This window comes from Sapajus apella, unplaced genomic scaffold (assembly GCF_009761245.1).
Source record: "Sapajus apella isolate SASKATOON/1434 unplaced genomic scaffold, GSC_monkey_1.0 scaffold21, whole genome shotgun sequence".
In the NCBI taxonomy this organism is placed as follows: domain Eukaryota; kingdom Metazoa; phylum Chordata; class Mammalia; order Primates; family Cebidae; genus Sapajus; species Sapajus apella.
In genome coordinates this window covers 21,256,811-21,278,977 of record NW_022436961.1, presented here as the reverse complement: position 1 = coordinate 21,278,977, position 22,167 = coordinate 21,256,811, and the positions used below count along the sequence as shown (strand labels likewise).

Sequence of the window (22,167 nt, the reverse complement as noted above, 5' to 3'; positions counted from 1 at the left end):
TTTCTTTGCTTTATAAAGGAAATAATGGTATGCTTTTTGCCGAGGATTATATATATTTTTAGTACACCTTTAAGCCTCTCCTAGTGGAGACAGAAGGGGTGATATTTATTATTTCCCTTGGAACCTGCAGGGTGGATATTTTGGATCGTTTCTTGTCAGGTGGATATCTCAGTATGGTGTTGGCAGAATTGCCTGTGTTCTGTAAGTGGCTATTCACCTAATTGCAAATCTAAGAATTCTTGAGCATTCAGTCAAAAGAGATTTAAAGGATTTGGTTAAGAATAATGTACTTCCTAATGTAATCAGGGATCCAAGTTAAAGACAGGCTACAGACAGCCAAGTGTTTGATAAAAGAGCATGAGTAAATGGCCCTCCTCATCTATTTTGGCAGACATACTTAGAAAAATAATGTTCAAGCAATAACATTTTCCAGTTACAGATTTTAATTCTATTAAGATACTAAATTGTAAACTGTTTTGCTATCTATTGCTTTTTGGTTAAGGATAATTTGTAAGAGTTTATATAAGTCAATAGAGAAAATATACTTTAGAAAAATATAAACAGAAGAAATATAAGGACTTCTGAAAGAATTAATTAACTTGGAGAATTGTATGATTGTGCTTAATGTCTGCCTTGCACTGCGCTAGGTTCTGCGAATTCTAAGGATGAAGGTTACCTCCTATCAAGTCATTCATAGTCTAGTGAAAGAGACATTTGGACAAAAATCGTACATTACAGCAAGATCCTCAGTAAAGATATGCACAGGTTGCAGTAGGAATAATAACTAAACTTGCATCTGGTTGAGAGGGGTGTGGGAGAAATGCCAAAAGTGGTCCTTTCATATTCTGAGACTGTGATTTCTAGAATTTTTAAAGAAGCTATTAAGGATCTGGTACTTAAGCGTTTTCAGCTTTCTTTTGGATTGCTGTGCGTTTCCAATATGCCTCTTGTGCTTACCCAGTCTGTAGTCACCCATGCTACCTGGCTTTTCAGGCTTCTAGTCTTCCAAGTTGTCAGACCATTAGCAGGTTATTGCCCCATGTTTCAGTTTTGTAAGAAGAAGAGAGAAATAATACCAACCTGGTAGGATTATTGTAAATATTAAATAAGATTGAAAATGGCAAACATTTAGAATGCTGCTTGGCATACCATAAGGCTCAGAAAATTTTCGTTCTTATTGTTGTTAGTTTTCGTAGCAAGGCAGAATATTGAAACACTATCACCATGTTGATCATTTAGATTCTCTTTTCTAAAATGCTGATGTCAAATAAAATTTTACATTTTTTCCCCCTTTCTAGCTCCAAGAGGAAAACGAGGATGGAAAACCTTTTATGCTGTACTGAAGGGAACAGTTCTTTACTTGCAAAAGGTAAAAGTAAAGCAGATAAAAAATAAAACCCACAAAACTTGATGAAATAATTCAACAAGATACAGTAGTCCCCTTATCTGTGATTTCACTTTCTGTAGTTTGTTTCCTGATGTTAAAAACAATATTAAATGGAGAATTCCAGAAATAAATTTTAAGTTTTAAATTGCATGCTGTTCTCAGTAGCATAATGAAATCTTTCTCAACTCTGCTCCATCCTGAACAGATGTCAATCATCCCTTTGTCTGGCTTAGCCATCCTTTAGTCACTTAATAGACATCTCTGTTATGGTATCAGCTATCCAACTGTCACAGTGTTTTTGTTCACGTAACCCTTATTTTACTTAGTAATAGTCCCAAAGGACAGTGATGGTGACATATTTTTATTGTTGTTGTATTTTATTATTAGTTATTGTGGTTAATCTATTACTGTGAGTAACTTATAAATTAAATTTTATCTTAGGTACATATGTATAGATAAAGCATAGTATACAGTCATTCCTCTGTGCATGCAGGGGATTGGCTCCAGGACCCTCCTTATATACCAAAGTCCCCACATACTCAAGTCCTGCAGTCAGCCCTGTAGAACCCACATATAAGAAAAGTTGGCCTCTGTATACTTGGGTTTCATGCCCCACAAACGCAGTATTTGTGGAAAACAGTCTACATATTAGTGGACCTGTACAGTTCAAGCCTGTTTAGTTTGAGGGTCATCTATACATAGGGTTCGGTACTATTCAAAATTTCAGGCATCCACCGGGGCTTTTAGAATGCATCCTACTGTACCACATATCCTTTATTCATCCTTCAGTGGACACATAGGTTCTTTCCACGTTTTAGCTATTGTGAATAATGCCTCGATAAGCATGGTGTGCAAATATTTCTTCAAGATCTTAATTTCATTTCTTGTGGATAAATACCCAGAAATGGGTCGTATGGTTCTGTTTTCAGTTTTTTGAAGAAACTCCATACTGTCTTCCAAAGTGATGTACCATTTTATATCTGAACAACAGTCCAAAAGGGTTCCACTTCACCCCGTATGTGTGTTGAATTTATCTGAGCTCTGTGTTCCATTCTGTTGGTCTATGTATGTGTCCATCTTTGTGCCAGAACTGTATTGATTTGAGACTGTAGCTTGGTAATATGTTTTGAAATCAGGAATGTGAGGTCTACCACTTTCTTCTTCTTTTTCAGTATTATCTATAACTTATTCAGGGTCTTTTGTGATTCCATATAAATTTTAGAATTTTTTTCTATTCCTGTAAAAAATTCCACTGGGATTTTCTTAGGGATTTCATTGAATATGTATGTCTCTGTGGGCAGTATGGACATTTTAATAACGTCAGTTTGAATCCCCAAACATGGCATGTCTCTCATTTATTTGTGTCTTCTTTAATTTCTTTCAGCAGTGTTTTACAGTTTTCCGTGTATTTGTCTTTTGCCTTCTTGGTCAAATTTATTCTTAAGTATTTTTTAATACTTTTTGATGCTGTTGTAAATGGTATTACTAATTTCCTTTCAAATTGTTCATTGTTAGTGTACAGAAATGCAACTGATTGTTGATTCTGTGTTCTGCAACTTTGCTAAATTTGTTTATTCTAATAGTTTTAGTGGAATCTTTAGGTTTTATACATATAAGATCATTTGAAACTGTTTCTCATTTGAGGGTTTTTTATCATGAAAGGATATTGAGCTTCATCACTTCCCTGCATCTATTGAGATGTTCATGTAATTTTTATCCTTTGATCTGTTAATATGTTTTATCACTCTGACTGATTTTCATATGTTGAACCACCTTTACATCCCAAAGATAAATCTCACTTGATCATTGTATGTGATCCTTTTAAATGTACTGTTGAATTCAGTTTGTCAGCATTTTGTTTAGAGTTTTTGCACTTATGCTCATAATGGATATTGGCAAGTAGTTTTCTTGTAGTACTGTTTTCTGGTTTTTGGTGTCAGAGTCATGCTGGCCTCATGAAATGAGTTTGGAAGTGTTCCCTCCTCTTCAATTTTTTGGAAGAGTTTAAGAATGATTGGCATTAGTTCTTTAACCGTTAGGTGGAATTCACGAGTGAAGCTATCTGGTCCTAAACTTTCCTTTGTTGGGAGAGTTTTCATTACAGATTCAATCCCCTTATTATTATAGATCCGTTCAGATTTTCTACCTCTCCATGATTTAGTCTTGGCAGATTGTAGGTTTCTAATAATTTATCCATTTCTTCTAGGTTTCCCAATTTGTTGGTGTATAATTGTTCATAATAGTTTCATATATTCCTTTTAGTTTACGTGGCATCAGTTGCAATGTCTCCTGTTTCATTTCTGATTTTATTTGAGTATTATCTATTTTTTTCTTAGTCTAGCTAAAGGTTGTCAATTTTGTTGATCTTTTGAAAAACAAAGTTTTAGGGTTTTAAATTGATTTTCTTTTCTCTATTTCATTTACTTCTGCTCCAATCTTTCTTGATCCCTCACAAATTACATCCTTTTATATTGTCTTCCCAATAATGTATATTTATAGGCAAAGTTTTTTAATATTTTTTAAAAAATTTAATACTTTTTTTAAAATTTATAAATTTACATTTATAAATATAATGTATAAGTAAAATATTTTAATACTTTTTAAAAATATGTATTTTAATAATATAATTATTAAAAATTTATTTACCAGAGTTAAAAGTCATTTACATATCACTATTTTCCTACATATAGTCAGCACTCTATATCAGTGAACATTGCATTTGAATTCACCCAACCTGAGATTTAAAATATTCAGAAAAAAACGTTCCACAAAGTTTCAAAAAACAAAACTTGAATTTTCCACATACTGAGTACTATGTTGAATCCATGCCAATGAAGTGATATGTAGGCCTTTTATTAGGTATCATGAGTAATCTAGAGATGATTTAAAGTGTACAGAAGGATATACATAGGACATATGCAAATACTGTGTCATATTATGCAAGAGACTTTAGCATCCATGGATTTTGGTATCCATCGGGGGTCCTATAACCAGTGTCTCACAGATACCAAGACCTGTCTCTGTTTACTTTTGCCAGTGAACTTTATACTTTCATGTTTCTGTTTAGCATCCTTCCATTTCAACTTGAACTCCCTTTAGCATTTCTTGTAAAGCAAGTCTAGTGGTAATGAGCTCTCTTTACTTTTGTTTACCTGAGATAATATCATCTTTCATTTATAAAGGGTAGTTTTGCTGGAGGTAATAGGCTTGTGTCCCAAGTTATTTTTTTCTTTGAGCACCTTAAACATATAACAGTCAGTTCTGGCCCTGCATCATTTATGCTGAGAAATCCACAGACAAATCACTTTTCTTTTGCTACTTTCAAAGTCCTCTCTTTTTCTTTGACTTTTTATAATTTTGTCATTGGTCCCAGTGTAATTTACTTGCATTAATCCTGGTTGTCATTAGGCTTCTTGAATCTAGATGTCTGTTTCCTTCCTCAGATTTGAGAAGTGTTCTGTAAATAAGCTTTGTGCCCTTTCTTCTTTCTGCTCTTTGTTGGACTTCCATAATGTGTTGTTCTGCATAATGGTGTGTTCCATTAATGCCTAAGGCTGTCTTAACTCTTTTTCATTCTTATTCATCTTTGTTCTCTGAGTGGACAATTTCAAATGGCCTGTCTTCAGATTTGCTCGTTCTTTCTTCTTCATTTTCTGCTTTTGAGCCTCTCATCTGAATTATTCAGTTCAGTTATTATATTCTTCAGCTTGAAAATATCTATAGTTCTGTTAAATATTTTGTGTTTGTTGATATTCTCATTTTGTTTATTCATTACTTGAGCTTGTTGAGCATCTTTACAGTGGTTATACAGGTAATTCATATAACTGTGTTTCTTTAAAGTCGATTTCTGGAAATTCATTTTGTTCCATTGAACCATGTTTTCCTGTTTTTTCCTGTCTCTTGTATCTGTATTGGGATCTGCACATTTAAAGAATCAGCCAGCTCTTCCAGTACAGAAACTGGCTTGCTACGGCAGAGGCCCCTCACCAGTAATCTTTGATAGAGATTTTAGGGACCTCTGAATCCTTTTTCAGGAGCCCATTATCCTTACACCCTCTGGTTTCTGTCTGCAACACTGCAAGTTACCTGATTTTAGAGCAGGAAGCTACCCAGCTATCCCCTGTTCTAAGCAGCCACCAGGCCCTCTGTGTTTGCCAGCTCCCCATCAGTGCCTTGAATCAGGAGAGTCAGATACCACTCCCTCAGACAGCTCTCCAAAAAGCCAGAATGATGGATGCATACTCTATTCCTCTCTCTCCCCTCCAAGGGAGAAATCTTAAGTTGCATGCACCTCCCAATTATGCTAAGCTGTGCCAGTCACAGCAAGGCACCTGTGTCTCTACTCTGTTCTAAGTGTCCTTCAGGCATCCAAACTGTGCTGGTTCTGTTAGTGCTCTGAGTGAGGTGAGACAAAAATTAGTCCCTTTGGACTAAGAAGAGCTGGAATGAGGGCCACACATCCTACCCTTTTTTCAGCCCTCCCAAGGCAGAAGCTTTGGATTGACCATCTTTTCTCCCAGTTGCACCAAGCTGTGCTGACTGCAGCGAGCCGCCTACCACTTTCCTTTGTTCTTAGCAGTGCCCAGGCATCCAAACTATCTCAGTTCCATCGGTGTTCCAAGTGAATCAAGATAAAGCCATTATCCAGGCAGCCCTCTGAAAAGCCAGAATATCCAAGACCTCTTTCCTTTCCCCTGTGAGAGATGTCAGGGGCGTTCTCTTCTGGTGCTGAAGTATACCAGCTTCAAGGAATGGCTGATGTGGATAGCATGAAATTGCTTTTCTTACCTGTTTCAGTGTATATTTCTTGGCTTTCTACTCTTCTGGGGTACTACAACCTCTTAACTGGATTTGTCTTTCTCGTGGGTATTTTGCTCCATATATCATTGATTACTCAATATTTCTATGAGGAAACGAGAGCTGAGAATTCCTATTCTGCTGTCTTGCTAGTGTCACTCCCAGGAAAAGATTGTTTAAATCTATGTGGAATCATAGTATAATATAGTTTAGGCATTTTATTCTTTTCACTCTCTATATTATCATGAGCAATTTCTCATTAAAAGTTTTTTAGACACATTTTTGATTTTCATCAATCTGGTAGTTGGTGACCGAAATGATATGTTATTATGGTTTTGTTTGTTTCTTCTGTCCCTGGCATTTATAAACATACTCATTTTTGAATGCTAGCAGTTTTTTTTGTTAAATGGATTTATCATGATTTAACCTTTCCCCCACTTTCAGACATACTCTTTTTTTTTTTTAGAAGGAATCTTGCTCTGTCACCCAAACTGGGGTACAGTGGTGTAATTTCGGCTCACTGCAACCTCCACCTCCCAGATTCAAGCGATTCTCCTGCCTCAGCCTCCTGAGTAGCTGGGATTACACATGCACGCCACTACACCCGGCTAATTTTTGTATTTTTAGTAGATACAGAGTTTCACCATGTTGGTCAAGCTGGTCTTGAACTCCTGGCCTCATGATTTGTCCACCTCGGCCTCCCAACAGGCTGGGATTACAGGCGTGAGCCACCGTGCCTGGCTTCTTTTTTAGCTTTTCATTTATAAATAACACTACACACTACACACACGTGCGCGCGTGCGCGCGCACACACACACACTTGTGCACATATCTCTTTATTTTCTTAAGATTCCTAGGTGTGTCATGGGCCACATGGTAGGAACTGTTTACAGTTCTGAAAACCTGTTTCTAAATTACCTCTAGAAGGATTGTACCTAATTTCATTCCTTACAGAAGTTTGTGGCAACATGTCTCTTTTTAACATATTATCGACATACAGATATTCAGAGGAAAGAATCTTGTTCATTTTGAACTTTTTGATTTTGGTGTTTGTGCACAAACACATATCCTCACACTCTTTACACACTGTTGTGGTTGCCTTTCCACACCTGTGTTTCTCTGGAAAAGAGGCTTTCCCTTTGATTTACCATCTACAGTACTGAATCAGATGCAGCCCCTCATAGTCTCCACACTTGCACCACTGAGATGATCAACTGCTTTGGAATGGAGATTGGGAACACAGACGTTTGACTTATTGTTATTTTAAATCTTTTAAGATATTATAGTGCCATAGATAAGATTGAAAGAATCATTCATTTTTAAAACTAGGCTTCCTTAGTCCACCCAGATCTATATTTAAAAGGACTTCAACTCTACTATTTATTCTTTGCTTTTGTTTGTTGTTGGTTTTTTGCTTTTGTTGTTGCTTTGTTTGTTTGTTTTTTATTTTAAAAGTGTTTATTCTTAAATGTACAACAGGTTCCAAGGCAGCTTTTCATTTTAGCTATAGATGGCAAGAGATATTATGGCAGGAAATACAGATGTTTAAATAGGAATGGAAGGCAAGGGTTACTATCACCTCAGACACAAATAACAACTTACTTTGGCCAGATTTCTTTCTTTCTTTTTTTTTTTTTTTTTTTTTTTTGAGACAAAGTTTTGCTCTTGTTGCCCAGGCTGGAGTGCAGTGGCGGGATGTGGCTCTCTGCAACCTGCACCTCCCAGGTTCAAGTGATTCTCCTGCCTCAACCTCTTCGGTAGCTGGGATTATAGGCTTGCACCACCATGCCTAAATTACCTCTAGAAGGATTGTACTTAATTTCATTCCTTATTCCTGGCTTATTTTGTATTTTTAATAGAGATGGGGTTTATCCATGTTGGTCAGGCTGGTCTCGAACTCCCAACCTCAGGTGATCGACCTGCCTCAGCCTGACAAACTGCTGGGATTATAAAGCATGAGCCACAGCACCCAGCCCAGATTTCTTAATTCAACCTTTTGAGCAGGGGACCTTCCCCAGAGCCTTCGCTTTTAGCTCCTCAACTTTCTTTTGCTTTTTTCTTTGTTTCTGCTTGGAAGCCCTGTCTTCCTCGCCCGTCTCCTTGGCTCGTTTCAGTGCTGCTTCTTGCCGCTTCTTGCCACTTTCATGGCTGGATCTAGTGCCTGCCACACCTTCCCCTGACCCTGATACCAGAAATCTGTATCTTTCATTAACATTTTGTGTATTACCAGAGCAGCTTTGTAAACAACACTTTAATAATTAATTTTTATTGGAACTATTGTCAAGTGATTAGAAAGGACTTTAACACAAACCCTTTTGTCATCTCCCTTTTGGAATACATCAGGTAAGGAATATTGGAGGATGGAATGCTTCACCTTGGACCATGCCCTCTTTGTGGGAAAACAGCCTTTGTAGAAAGAGGTATGGAGCTAGCTGAAACCCAACAATCACAAAGAAAAGTATTGGTAGCATCCTTCTGAAATGCTCACATTACTCTGAGGGTCATGACAAGGGAAAAATGGAGGCAGTTGTTGATACTTGGAGATTATCCATGCTCTTAGGTGGCTGGATATCTTGTATTACCATTATTTTCCTATGGAGTCAGCACAGCTTCTAGTTTATAAGTCACCTACTCTGGCCTCTGCCAGATCAGCTTGTGCATGCTGGGCCCACACTAGTCCTATTAGCTACCTTTATCTCTGCAAGGAAGAACCCTTGAAATTAAATTTCACATAGCACAGGTGTTTCCCCAGCATAAATCCCATTCTCTTGGCTCACTTCTTTATTTTCACTAAAATCTCTGTAAGGAGCATAGCTGCCTTTGACAAAACCATTTCTTTGAATACGTAGCCACCAGATTTCCACCCACTCCATCTCAGGGTGGGCCTGAGAAGAGAAAAATATTTGAAATGAGAAAAGTATTCTCACGTTCAACATTTGAGAGAAGGGATGCAAAGAAAGATGCTGTTCAAAGTTACCAGCTTTTCCTACATCATTGTCCTCTCCTTCAGATAAGTGTATTGGGAGTTTGAGTCACTGAGATAGAGAATGGGCTAGTATTGACAAGGGAACAACTTTGTAAACATTGAAGCTTCAGCATCAGTTTGGATTAGAGCTCCAAGAAGATTGCTTCTCCAGATTTATGATACCTGTGGAGTGTGGCAAATGTGTGTCTGGGGAAAGTTGGGTGAAATTGCCTTTATAAAGAGAAAAGCCTGGCACTAAGGAAATTATACATTTGTGAAGAGTGAAAAGTAGAATCGTGGGCTATTGATCAGATTGCTATTTTATTTAAATCAGTAAGAATGCTAGCATAGCTGTAAACTGTCTACTTAGGATGAGAATAAGCCTGCAAAAGGGTGGCCGTGTTTAATAACCAGTCTCCACTCTCTCCTTATTGTTGTTAATGCTCTTTTTTAAAAAATTGGAATTAATATCTTTTCCTAGAAACCTTGCACACATCCTAAAGACTAATTCATCAATCAGTGGAAGCTTAAACTTCACAGTTCTGGGTCTTGTATAGCTATATCTACCTGATTCTGTAGTTTCTTCCTGAATTGTAAAAATAAAAAATAAAAAAAGTAGGTAGACTATACAAGAAGGAAGACATTATGGGCATCTACATCTGGAAATGCCACTCCCTGTTAGGTTAATAGGATACTGTCTGCTGCAGAGCAGACCTTTGCATCAGAGTTTCCTTTGGGGTATTGAGCCACCCACCAGAAACAAGACTAGCAGGCAGTTAAACTTCTTGCCCCTGCCCAGGTTGTAGCATGTGTTAAGGGCTAATCCTGGTGAAGTGTACATCCTACAGAGGTTGCTAATGTCCCACTGCTGGTTAATCCTTCCCCCTGCTGGAAGCCTCTACAGCACGTGATAGCAGATTAGCAGATGCTGCACAAAAAGTGAATTGTATGATTGCAAGGTGGTTTGGGGTTTATACAGTTTGGGTTTTATATCCTCCCAAAGCTATTTATCACATCAGGTGCTGTGCAAAATTCTAGGCTTCTGAAGATGACTAAGATACAGTCCCTGCCTACATAGAGCTCATAAAACAGGAGGAAAACAGATAAATTGAGCATTCACTAAGCAATGAGATGAATTAATAGAGGTGTGTAAAGATCTTACTGAAGAAGGACACCTAAGCATACTTAGAAAGGTCAGAGGATGTGTCACTGAGGAATTACCACAAGTTGAACTGATGCCTGAAGGATGAGCAGGAGTTTGCCAGGCAGGCAAATGAGAAAAAGCATTTTTGCCAGAGAAGAGTGAAAATAGCAGGTTTGAGAGAATGTGGCATATTCAAAGAATGACAAACTGCTTTTTACATTGGATTATAGGCTGGAGGGGGAGTAGCAAGCAGTAGAAAGATGATGAAACATTGTGTTTCAAATGATTAAGATATAATGAAAATTAAAGAGATGATATCACAATGTCATCAGCTGTCCCATTTACAAAAGAAGCTGTTTCTTTCCCTCAAAGAATTTCAGGCTCTTTGAGTCAGAGGGCACTGCCGTTCCCACCTACACTCAGGTACTCAAAGGACTTAGATGGCATAGTGTCCCCCATGCTAAGCAGCTCTCCTCACAGGACCTGTGTGAGGCATGTGCCCTAGGAGTGCCATATTGTTCTTTCCCCTATGCTCTTAGGATGCCAATATTGACACTCCTAGGATTCTAGTATAGCAGAAAATTCCCACTATTTGGGTGAGGAGTGATGAGAAAAAGCCCTGGCCCAAAGATAATGTAATTCAGTTTGACAAAGACTCACTTATTTAGCCTCCTGTGTAGTAGGGGCTTTGCCGGAGATGGGGATGCAAAGATCACAGGATCCAGCATCTGTCCTTAAGGACCTCACTGGCACACTCAAGTTCTGCATTCATGCTCTCTTTTTTCACACCTTTCTTCCCCATAAAAATTTCTCAGCATCAGAGATTCCTATCCAAGGGCTTTCAGTTAACTTCCCTCCATTTTCAGCCTGTGGCTGCCAGTGCACTGTCATTGGGGATAAATGAGGGATATAGTATTGCCTGAGACAGAAGGAAACAGGGTCTCTCCTTCCCTGATTAAATAAAATAGGTCTTCGAAAGAAGTCATAATGGCTGGCAATTCCAGCCATTTCTTAAGTCCGTAATGGCTGGCTTTAAAGACCACCTTCCCTTGACTGTGAACACATATATACCACACATATACACAAACCCCCTTCCGCATTGGAATAACAATCTATTTAGGGTCTCATTTCATTATCAATTGTTCATCAGTTACTTTAAGCCTTTCATCAAGACTTCTCAACTGTGTAATAGCGTATAATGCTTTTTACCCACATAGAACAATTCAAGAATAATTCAATTCGTATTTCCTTATTACAAGTTGAGAGTCATCGTAAAGGGTTTTCCCCTCTGAAAAACAAATTTTAAAAAAGTCACAATAGTCGTCAGAAGGAAAACCAGGCACAGCTCAAATTACACAGGAGAGAGTGCCAAGTCCTCAGTCTTCATTCACTCAACCTCTTTCACTACTCCCATTCGAACCAGAGTGGCTTGTCACAAAGGATTCTGACCACTCCTATGGGAAGTTGAAGCACTCATAAATAGTATCTCATGCCTCTCAAGGTTATGACCGCCCTGTGTTTATACCCCTGTATGTTGTATGCCTCCTGAACACATACACACAGTGTCAGCAGCCTCTTAGGTATTAAAGAGTTGAGACTTTGGCCAGGCACAGTGGGTCATGCCTATAATACCAGCACTTTTGGGAGGCCAAGGCAAGCAGATCAAAAGATCAAGAAATGGAGACCGTCCTGGCCAACATAGTGAAACCCCATCTCTACTAAAAAATAAAAAAATTATCTGGGCGTGGTGGCGAGTGCCTGTAGTTCCAGCTACTCAGAAGGCTGAGGCAAGAGAATCACTTGAACCCAGAAGGCTAAGGTTGCAGTGAGCCGAGATCGCGCCACTGCACTTTAGCCTGGGCGACAGAGTGAGACTCTGTGCTCTGTGTCCAAAAAAAAAAAAGATTTTATCTTAGAGCAGTTGGAGCTATCACATGTTTTAAATGGGGAGTGACATGATTATTTTATTTATTTATTTAAAACTAGGTCTCACTCTGTTACCCAGGCTTGCGTGCAGTGGTGGGGTCTCAGCTCACTGCAGCCCTGACCCCACCCAGGATCAAGCAGTCCTCCAACTTCAGCCTCCTGAGTAGCTGGAACCACAGGTGCACACCACCACACCTGGCTAATTTTTCTATTATTCGTGGAAACAGGGCTCACTTTGTTACCCAGGCTGGTCTTGAACTCCTGAGCTTAAGCGATCCCCCTGCCTTGGCTTCCCAAAGTGTGGGGATTATAGGCATAAGCCACCACGCATGGCATTCATATTTATGTTTTAAAAAGATCAGTCTGGCTACAGTATGGAGAATGACTTGGAAACAGGCTCTATCAAAGACATAGAGACCAGATTAGCTTAAATGAGGGCAGGGGTAACAAGGCAGTAACATAGCTCTACTTGTAGAGTTCAGTTTGAGGTATTGAATTCAGAGTGTCTGGAATAATAAATGGATGTGTTCACTAAGCAATTATGCATACTCAGATCTGGAGCCAATGAAAGGGCCAGAAATGCAGATCTGAGCAGTCATTAAGAAAGAATTGATAATTTAAGCCATGCAAGTAGATGATGTCACTCAGAGACTGAGTAGAAAATGGAGGACAGAACCAGAGGAGCGCAGATACTCACATGCGCCTTGGGAAGAAGAGACAGGGGAGGAGCCTATGCGATGTAGCCAGACAGCTAAGAAGAAAACTAAGCCAGAGAGAAAACTGGTGCCACAAACTTTAAGAGATGTTGAAATGTGCCATGTTATGAAAAAGTAAAATAAGAATTGGAGAGTGCCACATGAATTCAGCAAGAAGGAAATTATCGATAAAGTGGTTTCAGTGAGGTGGTGGGCGTGGAGGGCAGCTTAGAGAGTTGAGGATGCAGAGGCAGGGAGGACATAGACAACTACTCTCAAGAAGCTCGCCCAGAAGTTTCCGCTTTGATCCACTCCACTCCCCTTTTTCTCATATTCTCTTCCTGTGACTTTTGAAAATAACAGGTCCCCAATGTCTGTCTCATTTCCATTGACTCTTTTCTCTTTCCTGTTATTGATTTATCTCTAAAGTAAAATAAGTCTTTGTCTTTCTTCCTTTTCCCCAGACAGTTTCTTACATTATCCAGAGCTCTTGTTTTGCTTCTCCAGGTTACACACAATCTGTCTCATCACCATTTGCCTCATTTTCTTTTCTGGCCTCTTCCTTTATGTTACTTAGTCACATTTGCTTTTCACTTTCAAGCAAAGAGTAAATCCACAGAGTATCACGATAGTAATGTCAGATCCCTGTACAAAATGTCATGTTGGGAGCTATGTGAGAAATAAATATAGTGTCTAGTCCCTGTAAACACTTGGCCTGACAGTGTAGATAAGAAGACCAGTATTATGCAGTGAATGGTTAGTGGACTCTTAAAATAATCTCCTGAAAAAGCACCAGTTAACATGATAGAAACCAAGTGTATAGGTGAGGGTTGGAGAAAACATAGGGTAAATGGTATAAATTTGAGTGAATAACTCATTCCAGCTTCTATAACTCTCTGAGATAAAGCATTTGATATACAACATCAGCATAGGGGCTTGATTTAAATATTGGCACATTTCAAAACTATTCCAGAGTCCAGATATCAGTCATGATCTGGCATAATAGGGCATTTATGGTACAGAGTTTTTGTCTGTTTTATACCTAAGTAAGAACACTCCTATCCGTGTTTTTCTAGTACTTGCAGTGCCCCTGAGTCCAAGAGTATCTAAAAAATGTATGCCCTATTGGTAGTTAATTATTACTATGGGAACATAGAGTGTTCATGGAAGAATAGTCAAATATTATTTCAATGTAATACAGTTCCTATGTGCTTTGAAAATTAGAAATTTCTATGAGTTGAATATGCATTTTAGTTGACATTAAAATGATTGAATTCTTGCTGGTTCTGATGATCCATCATTGTTGACATTTGGATAGTAGCATCATAACCACTTTGTTATAGAGTGAGTCATCTGCTAGCCAAGTGCTTTGACAAGCCTTTGCTAACACATAGCTTCAGAAGTTCTATCTCAGTTTCTGCCATGGGCTTTGTGTCTGTCCCTGCCAGTCTCTACTTCTCTCTTGAAAGTATTTTAGTAAGGCTTGTGATGTTATTCTTGCTCTAGTTCTGGTTGTTACAAAACTGAACTGCCCTAAAGATGATTGATGGAATGGTTAAGAGCGATGGGTGTAGGTGGCTGGTTAGTGCATGGTAGTGAATACTTAGAGTTTGCCTCTTGATTACTATAGTCTGCAGACCAGGCTCTTGAGAATCTCTAATGTTTTTTATCTTTAGGATCTAGAAAACAGCTGTTCAAAACTGAATTTATTTGCCTTTACCATGTCTTTAGAAGTGAACAATCAGTTCATTATCTAAAACGTACATTGGCTGTCACAGATTAGGAGCTGTGTCCTAAACGCAGAATCGTCTTTATTCTTTGGCTTACTTGGAAGAGAAATTTTGTTCCAGCTGCCTATAAAGCGTTTTTGTTTGTTTGTGTTTTGTTTTGGTAGGGTGGTTTGTTTTTTAACACAAGATCTCACTTTTTCACCCAGGCTGGAATGCATTGGTGTGATCACAGCTCACGGCACCTTTGACCTCCCAGGCTCAACTCATGGGTTTTTTAAAAGTTTAATTGGAAAAGCAGTTTTTGCAGTGTTGAAAGTATGGGTCCAGGGAAGGGCCTGATTCAGGCACAGGAGGAAGCTGCTGAAGATTCAAGGCCTCCCACACTGTGATGATAGCAACCAGTCTGGGGCTGATGTGCCCAAGACTTGTGGCACCTAGAACAGACCAGTCTCTTGCCTGGTCCCTGTTGCCCTTTCTGCTTTCCTGTGAGCTCATGGAATTTTTATTTCCTTTTGTAGCTGCTAGTTCTGTGCTCTTTTACATGTTGAAAGAGCTATTAAGATGAAGCTGAATGATTTTTAGAAAGACAGACACCTAATAAGACATACTTAGCATTTTTTTTTAGAAATATAGTCATCAAATTATGAAAAACGTTTTTAATGCCATTTTCAAAACCATGAATTAATCGACAATTTAGGACAGAGCTTACTTTAGTTACTAACATTTTTATTAATTTCCGCTTAGCTCCAAGTAAGAATGGGGTCTCAATTCCCCTTTCTATGTTCTCTCAGTGGAAATCAAGACCATTTCAACTTTGTTTTAAATTGCTTTAATTACATGTAGCTATTTTACCTATTTAATGAGGCATGAAGTAAAGAATACATTGAAAACTGGAATCTTGACTATGCTTTTTAAATTGATATGAATTTTAATTACAATTTGGTCATTTTCCAAATTGTCCTGTTTATTACCTGAAAGTATAATTTTTCAGGCTTGATGTCAGTTATTTGTACCATTTCAGATGATTTTTATGTTAGTATGTTAAGATTCATCCTCACAAGAGGTAATTAACAAGCTTCTTAGAAAAAAAAGCTTTTTACTTCATGCTTTAAATAAATTTAAAATAAATAGCATTGTGAAATCACATTCTTGGTGCTTATTGGGATGGTGGAGTGCTCTAATGAATCCTATTACATAAAATGATGTAGATTGCAGGGAACACGGGAGAATAACATGTTTTTAGTCATCATTTTCACCCCTCATTTATTTGAGAAAATGGATAGTAATTAGATGTCGTGGAGCATTTTCTTTTCTTACAGAAAATTTGATTGGATTTATCTTGTTCATTGTTTCACATTTAGTTTGCACAGCAAATAGTCTTTGGTTTGAAATGGTTTGATTATGATAATTTATCCCTTATTTCTTCCTTCTCAATTTTATCATAAACACCGTCTTCTCCTTTAGTGAAAAATAAAGATGTCAGAATGCACTTTGTAGGATAAAGTCATTTTTTAATCCAATTGTCAACCCTAATGTTTCCACTGTACTTTTGGTTTTGCCCTTTGTGTGTGTGTGGAATGGGAGCTTTATTTTCTAGTATGAATTCAGGATGCTGAAAATATTTTAAGGTTTGTATTTTGCCTTTTTAAGAAAAAATGGTAAAACTGTATTATCACCTAGAAAAGTGGAAGCTTCTTACACCTAAAATTTTTCAACTTCAGTTTAGCCCTAATTAAATAGCTCCTGCCTTCTACTGATATCCTAGATAGTGTTTTCCTTCCAATGCAAGAGAATCTGGCAGTGTGTCTTAGAGTTTAGGAAACTACTTTGCAATAGAGTCCTCTTTTTAAATAATGATACAGTTCTTCCAAAGCAACAGTTATTGTTAGCTTTTTCTTATTCTTATGTCTGTAATAAATGTTGCATTAAAAAAATTTTTTTTGCATTGTTAAGAGTAGTCTAAGAATATCATCCTTTGAGCTTGGTTTTAAATGAAGATATCAGAAGAGATAATACACTCTAAGAATGTTTATAGTGGCTCCAAATGAGACAGTCTAAGTCATTCAGTATTAATAGCTACCAATTGGTTTTGTGTTTCCTATTCACCTGTAGTAGTTTGTTAGACATTGTGATATATATGTAGAGTTGACACCATCCCAAGGGTTACATAGAAGGGTGTGCTGAAGAGGAGATAGCAAAGTAATGATCAGAGAGGTAGGAGAGAAACCAGGAGAATATTGTAACAAAAAGCTGAGGAAGAACTTCAAAAGTCGTGGAGATGTTAAAGAAATGTAGGTTGGCACTGGATGCAACCATAGCTGAAGACCTTAAATCTGTCTTAGCTCCAGTCTGCACGACTGTGTTTATTACCTCTGTCAGCAGTTATCAACCCAAGTGAATGATCACATAAGGGAGAATCAGGGTGGGACTTTTTAGTTTCAGACTGGATAGATAAGAAAAGTAAGGCATAGCCTAGCAAAAAGTCCTGAATTTTAAGATTAAAGGGAAACCCATATGTGATTCCTAAGAAAAAAGAGAAAATAATTAGATTGGCATTGTACTTATATTAAACTGGAAGCTAGAAGACAGAATCATCTCCAGACAATAAGTAAAACAAGTGAAGACGACTGCAGCCATATGTTCTATATCCAGTTCTATACTTGTCAAAGAAATGAAAGGTACTTGAGCATAAGAATAAAACAACCTACCACCTACCTAAAGAAAATACTTGAGAGAAAAGAAAATAGCGAAGATATGAGAAGAGAGAGGTCAAGATGGAAAAAAGAAACAGGTGAGCAAGGAGACATAGATGCAATTAAATCTATGAGGGGAGACTTAGAATGTATAATCTCAGTTCAAAATAAGATTTCTTGAAACAGAAAATACATAATACAAGATAATTTTAGTAAAGTTACAGAACAAAACATTTTTCATAGTCTTACCTTGTTGATGTAGGTGAGGAATAGACAGGGCATTTTCATAAAAGAAAGACTTAAATTTCCATCTTATATGACTAAACATTAAAGACGATAAAGAAGAACATTTTAAGTAATAAATAGCACATAGTTATAACCAAGATAATAGTTATAAACCTAAATGCACCAGACAACATAGCAACTAAAATATATATAAAAAACTATCAGAAATGCAACAAGAACTTGAAGTGGAAAAGGTTAATATACTGGTTTGAAGGGGATAAACTAGTAGAAAAAAATGATATAAGGGCAGAGGAACTGAGTCAACTTGAATATAAAAACACATTCATCCCCCAAAGAATCAATTTTTTTGTATTTTTGTGGAACATTAACAAAAATCAAACATGCCATAGGCCACAAGAAAAACCTTACCAAATTTGGAGAAAATAGATTTTCTAGACCATATTATCTGGTCATAAGCCTATAAAATTATGGATATATAATAATATATAACTAAAACTTTACCTTAAATCTGAGAAAAACACTCATTGATATTACTAAGATTAAAGAAGAGATAAAAATAATTAAAACTACAAACTATCTAGCAAGCAATGAAAAAATACTCTTCATTCCAAAATTCTGCTATGCAGTGTAACCCATACTCAGAGGAAAAATTGTAACTTAAATTATTTCTTAACCCAAGAAGAAATGTGAAAAACAAAAGAACTAGGTAATCATCTTACAAAATCCAAACAACCACCAAATATTAATTCAAAGAAAGTAGGGCAGAGGAATTAAGATAAAAGCTTAAATCATGGACCTAGAATTTTTTTTTTTAAATACATACAAATTTCTAGGCTAACCTTTGTGCAAACTCAACAATTAGGTGTGTTAAGGGATCAGTATATATGGAAGTGGAGGTGGCATATAAGTTCCCTAAAGGCGATTTTGGCCCTCATCATTTCTCCTCATTCCAATTATTTACCTACCTCATGTTTTTATCTGGAATCTAAGTTACAGCATGGAGAGATATGCAGGGTTCTGTTAAATATACAGGGTTCCAATATAGCATAATTATAAGGCTGGAGGGGTTTTGTAGCCATGTACCTCTAGTTAAAATTCCTACTCCGATGAAAATTTCCCTGGAAGGAGATCTGTGAATATTTGGAATGCTAAATTACTGAGAAAATTTTCATTTAAAAAATGACAAGACAGACCTCAAAACATAACTAAATTATAGTATTGTGGATTAATGGGAATTATGTAACAGTGACATGTAAATATATTGTATTTAATTTTTTAAATTATCCTTTATTCATCATACCACTCTAGAAGGCTGTCATTGTCAATAGCAGTTCTTAACCTCTGAGACTTAAAGTAAGACTTGTTGCAATCGCAAAGTAACAATTTTGTCATTTAATATTATAAATGTGGATAATCTTTATATTACAACTGGTATTTACTTCGTATTATAGAGGGAAAACCTTTGCCTCACAGCTCTGTCACATTAAGGATTATTTTTGACTCATTTTGAATTGATGGCAATAGTACATTTGAACTGCTTGGTTTATGGAGGGGATAAATAAAAGGGAAGGGAGGCATGGAGGACTGTCATTGTTTTTCTGGAGATTGGTAAAAGCAGGCTGATAAGAAAACAGACAATATCTTCCTTTAGTCTTTTACTACTAATTAAAAGGTGATGTGGTGTGTTTTTGGGAGGAGGGAGGAGAGGTGCACGTGTGTTTTACAGAAGAAATGCAAGTTTAGCATCATGGCTTGTTTTTGATAAAATATGGGAAGGAGGAAGAGGGGCCTTAAACTCTGGAAAATATCTAACAGTTTGTAGCATATGTGTTTACCTATTTCTCAGTTTTATGATAATGAGTTAAGCTTTCACCTGATTATTAAATTGATTTTCCTCTTTTCTTTCAGCAGAAAAGCTGAAGTAATTATTTTATTTTACTTTTGATTTTTCATTTTCTTTTGATAATATTAGTCTAAAAAGAAAGTAGCAGGAGCATGTAATATCTTTAGAGCAAAGACTGTAGTGGCATTGCTTTTACCCTCAGTGTAATTCTGTTGACAGATACCTTTAAGCTTTTGCTTTTATCCACTTAATCCTGAAACCAAATCACACTATTGGTCCAAATCTCATTTCTGTTCACTATAAAATATGTACAATGGATATTTTTGTCTTTGACCTTACTTAGCTGTTTACCTCAATTATTATATATCCGTTTTTTAAAAATGCCTTTTGGACAGTTATATTTTCTCATTCTCAGCAAATTTGTCAAACAACATGATGTTCTATAACATTTATAAAGTTGTTTTTACTCACCATTAATTTCATTTTTTTCATTCACTTCCTTGGATTTTCTAAAAACTTTTTTTTAGATTTTGCTTTGAAAAAAATCAGCTGAAATCTGACTGTGGTTTTTGCCTTTATTTTCTTTGTATCCATCTATAGGATGAATACAAGCCAGAAAAGGCCTTGTCTGAAGAGGACTTGAAAAACGCTGTGAGTGTGCACCATGCATTGGCATCCAAGGCCACGGACTACGAGAAGAAACCAAATGTGTTTAAACTTAAAACTGCCGACTGGAGGGTCTTGCTTTTTCAAACTCAGTATGTTTTGTTGGTTTTTATTTGATTTTGTATTTTAGTTCACTTAGCACCACTTTATACTTAGGAATAAAATCAAGCTCTGTGGGGGAAATTTTTTAAGTTGGAATCAAAGTCATGAAGCGCTTACATTAGAGAGGTAACTGCCTAAGACATTTTTGTCTATTACAAAGTAGCCCTTTGACTTTTAGTCACCCACTTACCATCTCTAGAGCTCAGTGACCTCATCAATAAAATAAGAGGGTTTTAGTAGACAAGTTATATTGCAGAATGAGTAAAACAGACCTGGATGACACCATTTTGCTAGCTCTTTCTCCTAGCACATAGTTTAACCTCTAAACCTCAGCTCATCACTAGTGTAGGGGATAATGTTTATCTTACAGAGTTCTAGTGAGAAGTTAGTGAGACAAGTGTATATAATACCTCACACAGTCCCTGGGACATAGGAACTGTTCAATAAATGTAGAATTTTTATTTATTTATTTTTGTTTCCCTTCTGAGCTCTAGTAGTCCATGATTATTAGAAGGAAAATATGCCATTCTCCTGTGAGCAAGGAAATGGGATGAACTGCCAATTTCAGGAGGAAGTTGTAAGGAAGCAAGTTGCACAGGGTTTTTTGAGGGTAGGAACAGGACAGTTAACATCACACAAGAACCAATAGCTGGATGTACAATTCCAGCTATTAGGTATAAAGACACTTTCAAATTATTCTGTTCCCTAATTTTTAAATCAAAAATACCAGATGTAATAACTAAGGAGATCTAATTACTTTGGACAGAATTGATGGAAGAAACAGTCCATCAAAATAATAATGGACCCAGAGAGATGAGCCTAGAGAGAGTGCCGTGAGGAGTTGATATGTAGTGTGGTCTCAGCTTAGTCAGCCTGGTTTCTCTCAGAGTAATTGGTGAAGGAAATGACTTTGGCTGATGTTTTTTTGACTTTTTGCTTATTGGTAATGTGTATGGTAGATAATCTGTCCTGATTCATGATCATTTCTACCATTAATTTATGAGTTTACAAATATGTATTAAGTGCTGTAAATCTTGGGCTTTCTGGATATAATGACACATAAATTTAAAATATGATCACAACATCAGATGATTTTCACCTCCTCTCTGGTGGGTTTTTTAAACAGTTGTATTGAGGTATGCTTTACATACCATAAAATATCACCAGTTTTAAATGTACATTTCAATGATTTTTTTAGCATATTTAGCAGATGGCTCAGCCATCACCACAGTCCAGTTTTGAAACATTTCCATCACTCCAAAGAGATCACTGTGTGCATTTTGTAGTCACTCCCATTCTCACACCCACTAATCTACCTTATGCCTCTATAGTATTGCCTTTTCTGGACATTTCATATAAACAGACTAATATATTATGTGGTATGTATACATGTACTGGACAATTTAGATTGTTTCCCCTTTTTGCTTCTTGGGAATGATGATGCTATAAATACCAACGTACAAATCTTTGTGTATCTATATGTTTTCTTTTGAGATGGAGTCTCGCTTTGCCACCCTAGGCTGCAGTGCAGTGGCGTGATCTCTGCTCACTGCAACCTCTGCCTCCCAGGTACAAGTGATTCTCCTGCCTCAGCCTCCTGAGTAGCTGGGACTGCAAGTTCACACCACCACACCTGGCTAATTTTTGTATTTTTAGTAGCGATAGGGTTTCACCATGTTGACCAGCCTAGTCTCGATCTCCTGACCTCAGATGATCTGCCCACCTTAGCCTCCCAAAGTGCTAGGATTACAGGCATGAGCCACCACATCTGGTATATCTACATGTTTTTATTTCTCTTGGGTAGCTACTTAGGAGTAGAACTGCTGAGTTGTATGTAAATGCATAGTTAATTTTTGAAGAACCTGACAAGCTCTTTTCCAGAGTAAATATGTCCATTTACCTTCCCTCTATCAATATAGTCCTCAGTTAGTTTTTAAAATTAAATAGTACAATTAAAAGAGATTAGTAAGTTT

At 37.1% G+C, this 22,167-nt stretch overlaps 1 protein-coding gene across 5 annotated transcripts in view; it reads left to right on the top strand.

Moving 5' to 3' along the window:
• PSD3 (pleckstrin and Sec7 domain containing 3) overlaps positions 1 to 22,167 on the top strand; it is a 526,477-nt gene that overhangs the window by 463,636 nt on the left and 40,674 nt on the right. For all 5 annotated transcript variants that reach the window (XM_032287984.1, XM_032287985.1, XM_032287986.1 and 2 more), the window contains 2 exons: positions 1,299 to 1,369; positions 20,027 to 20,184. In XM_032287984.1, coding sequence (XP_032143875.1) covers positions 1,299 to 1,369; positions 20,027 to 20,184 — 229 coding nt within the window. The remainder of the gene's footprint in view (positions 1 to 1,298; positions 1,370 to 20,026; positions 20,185 to 22,167) is intronic.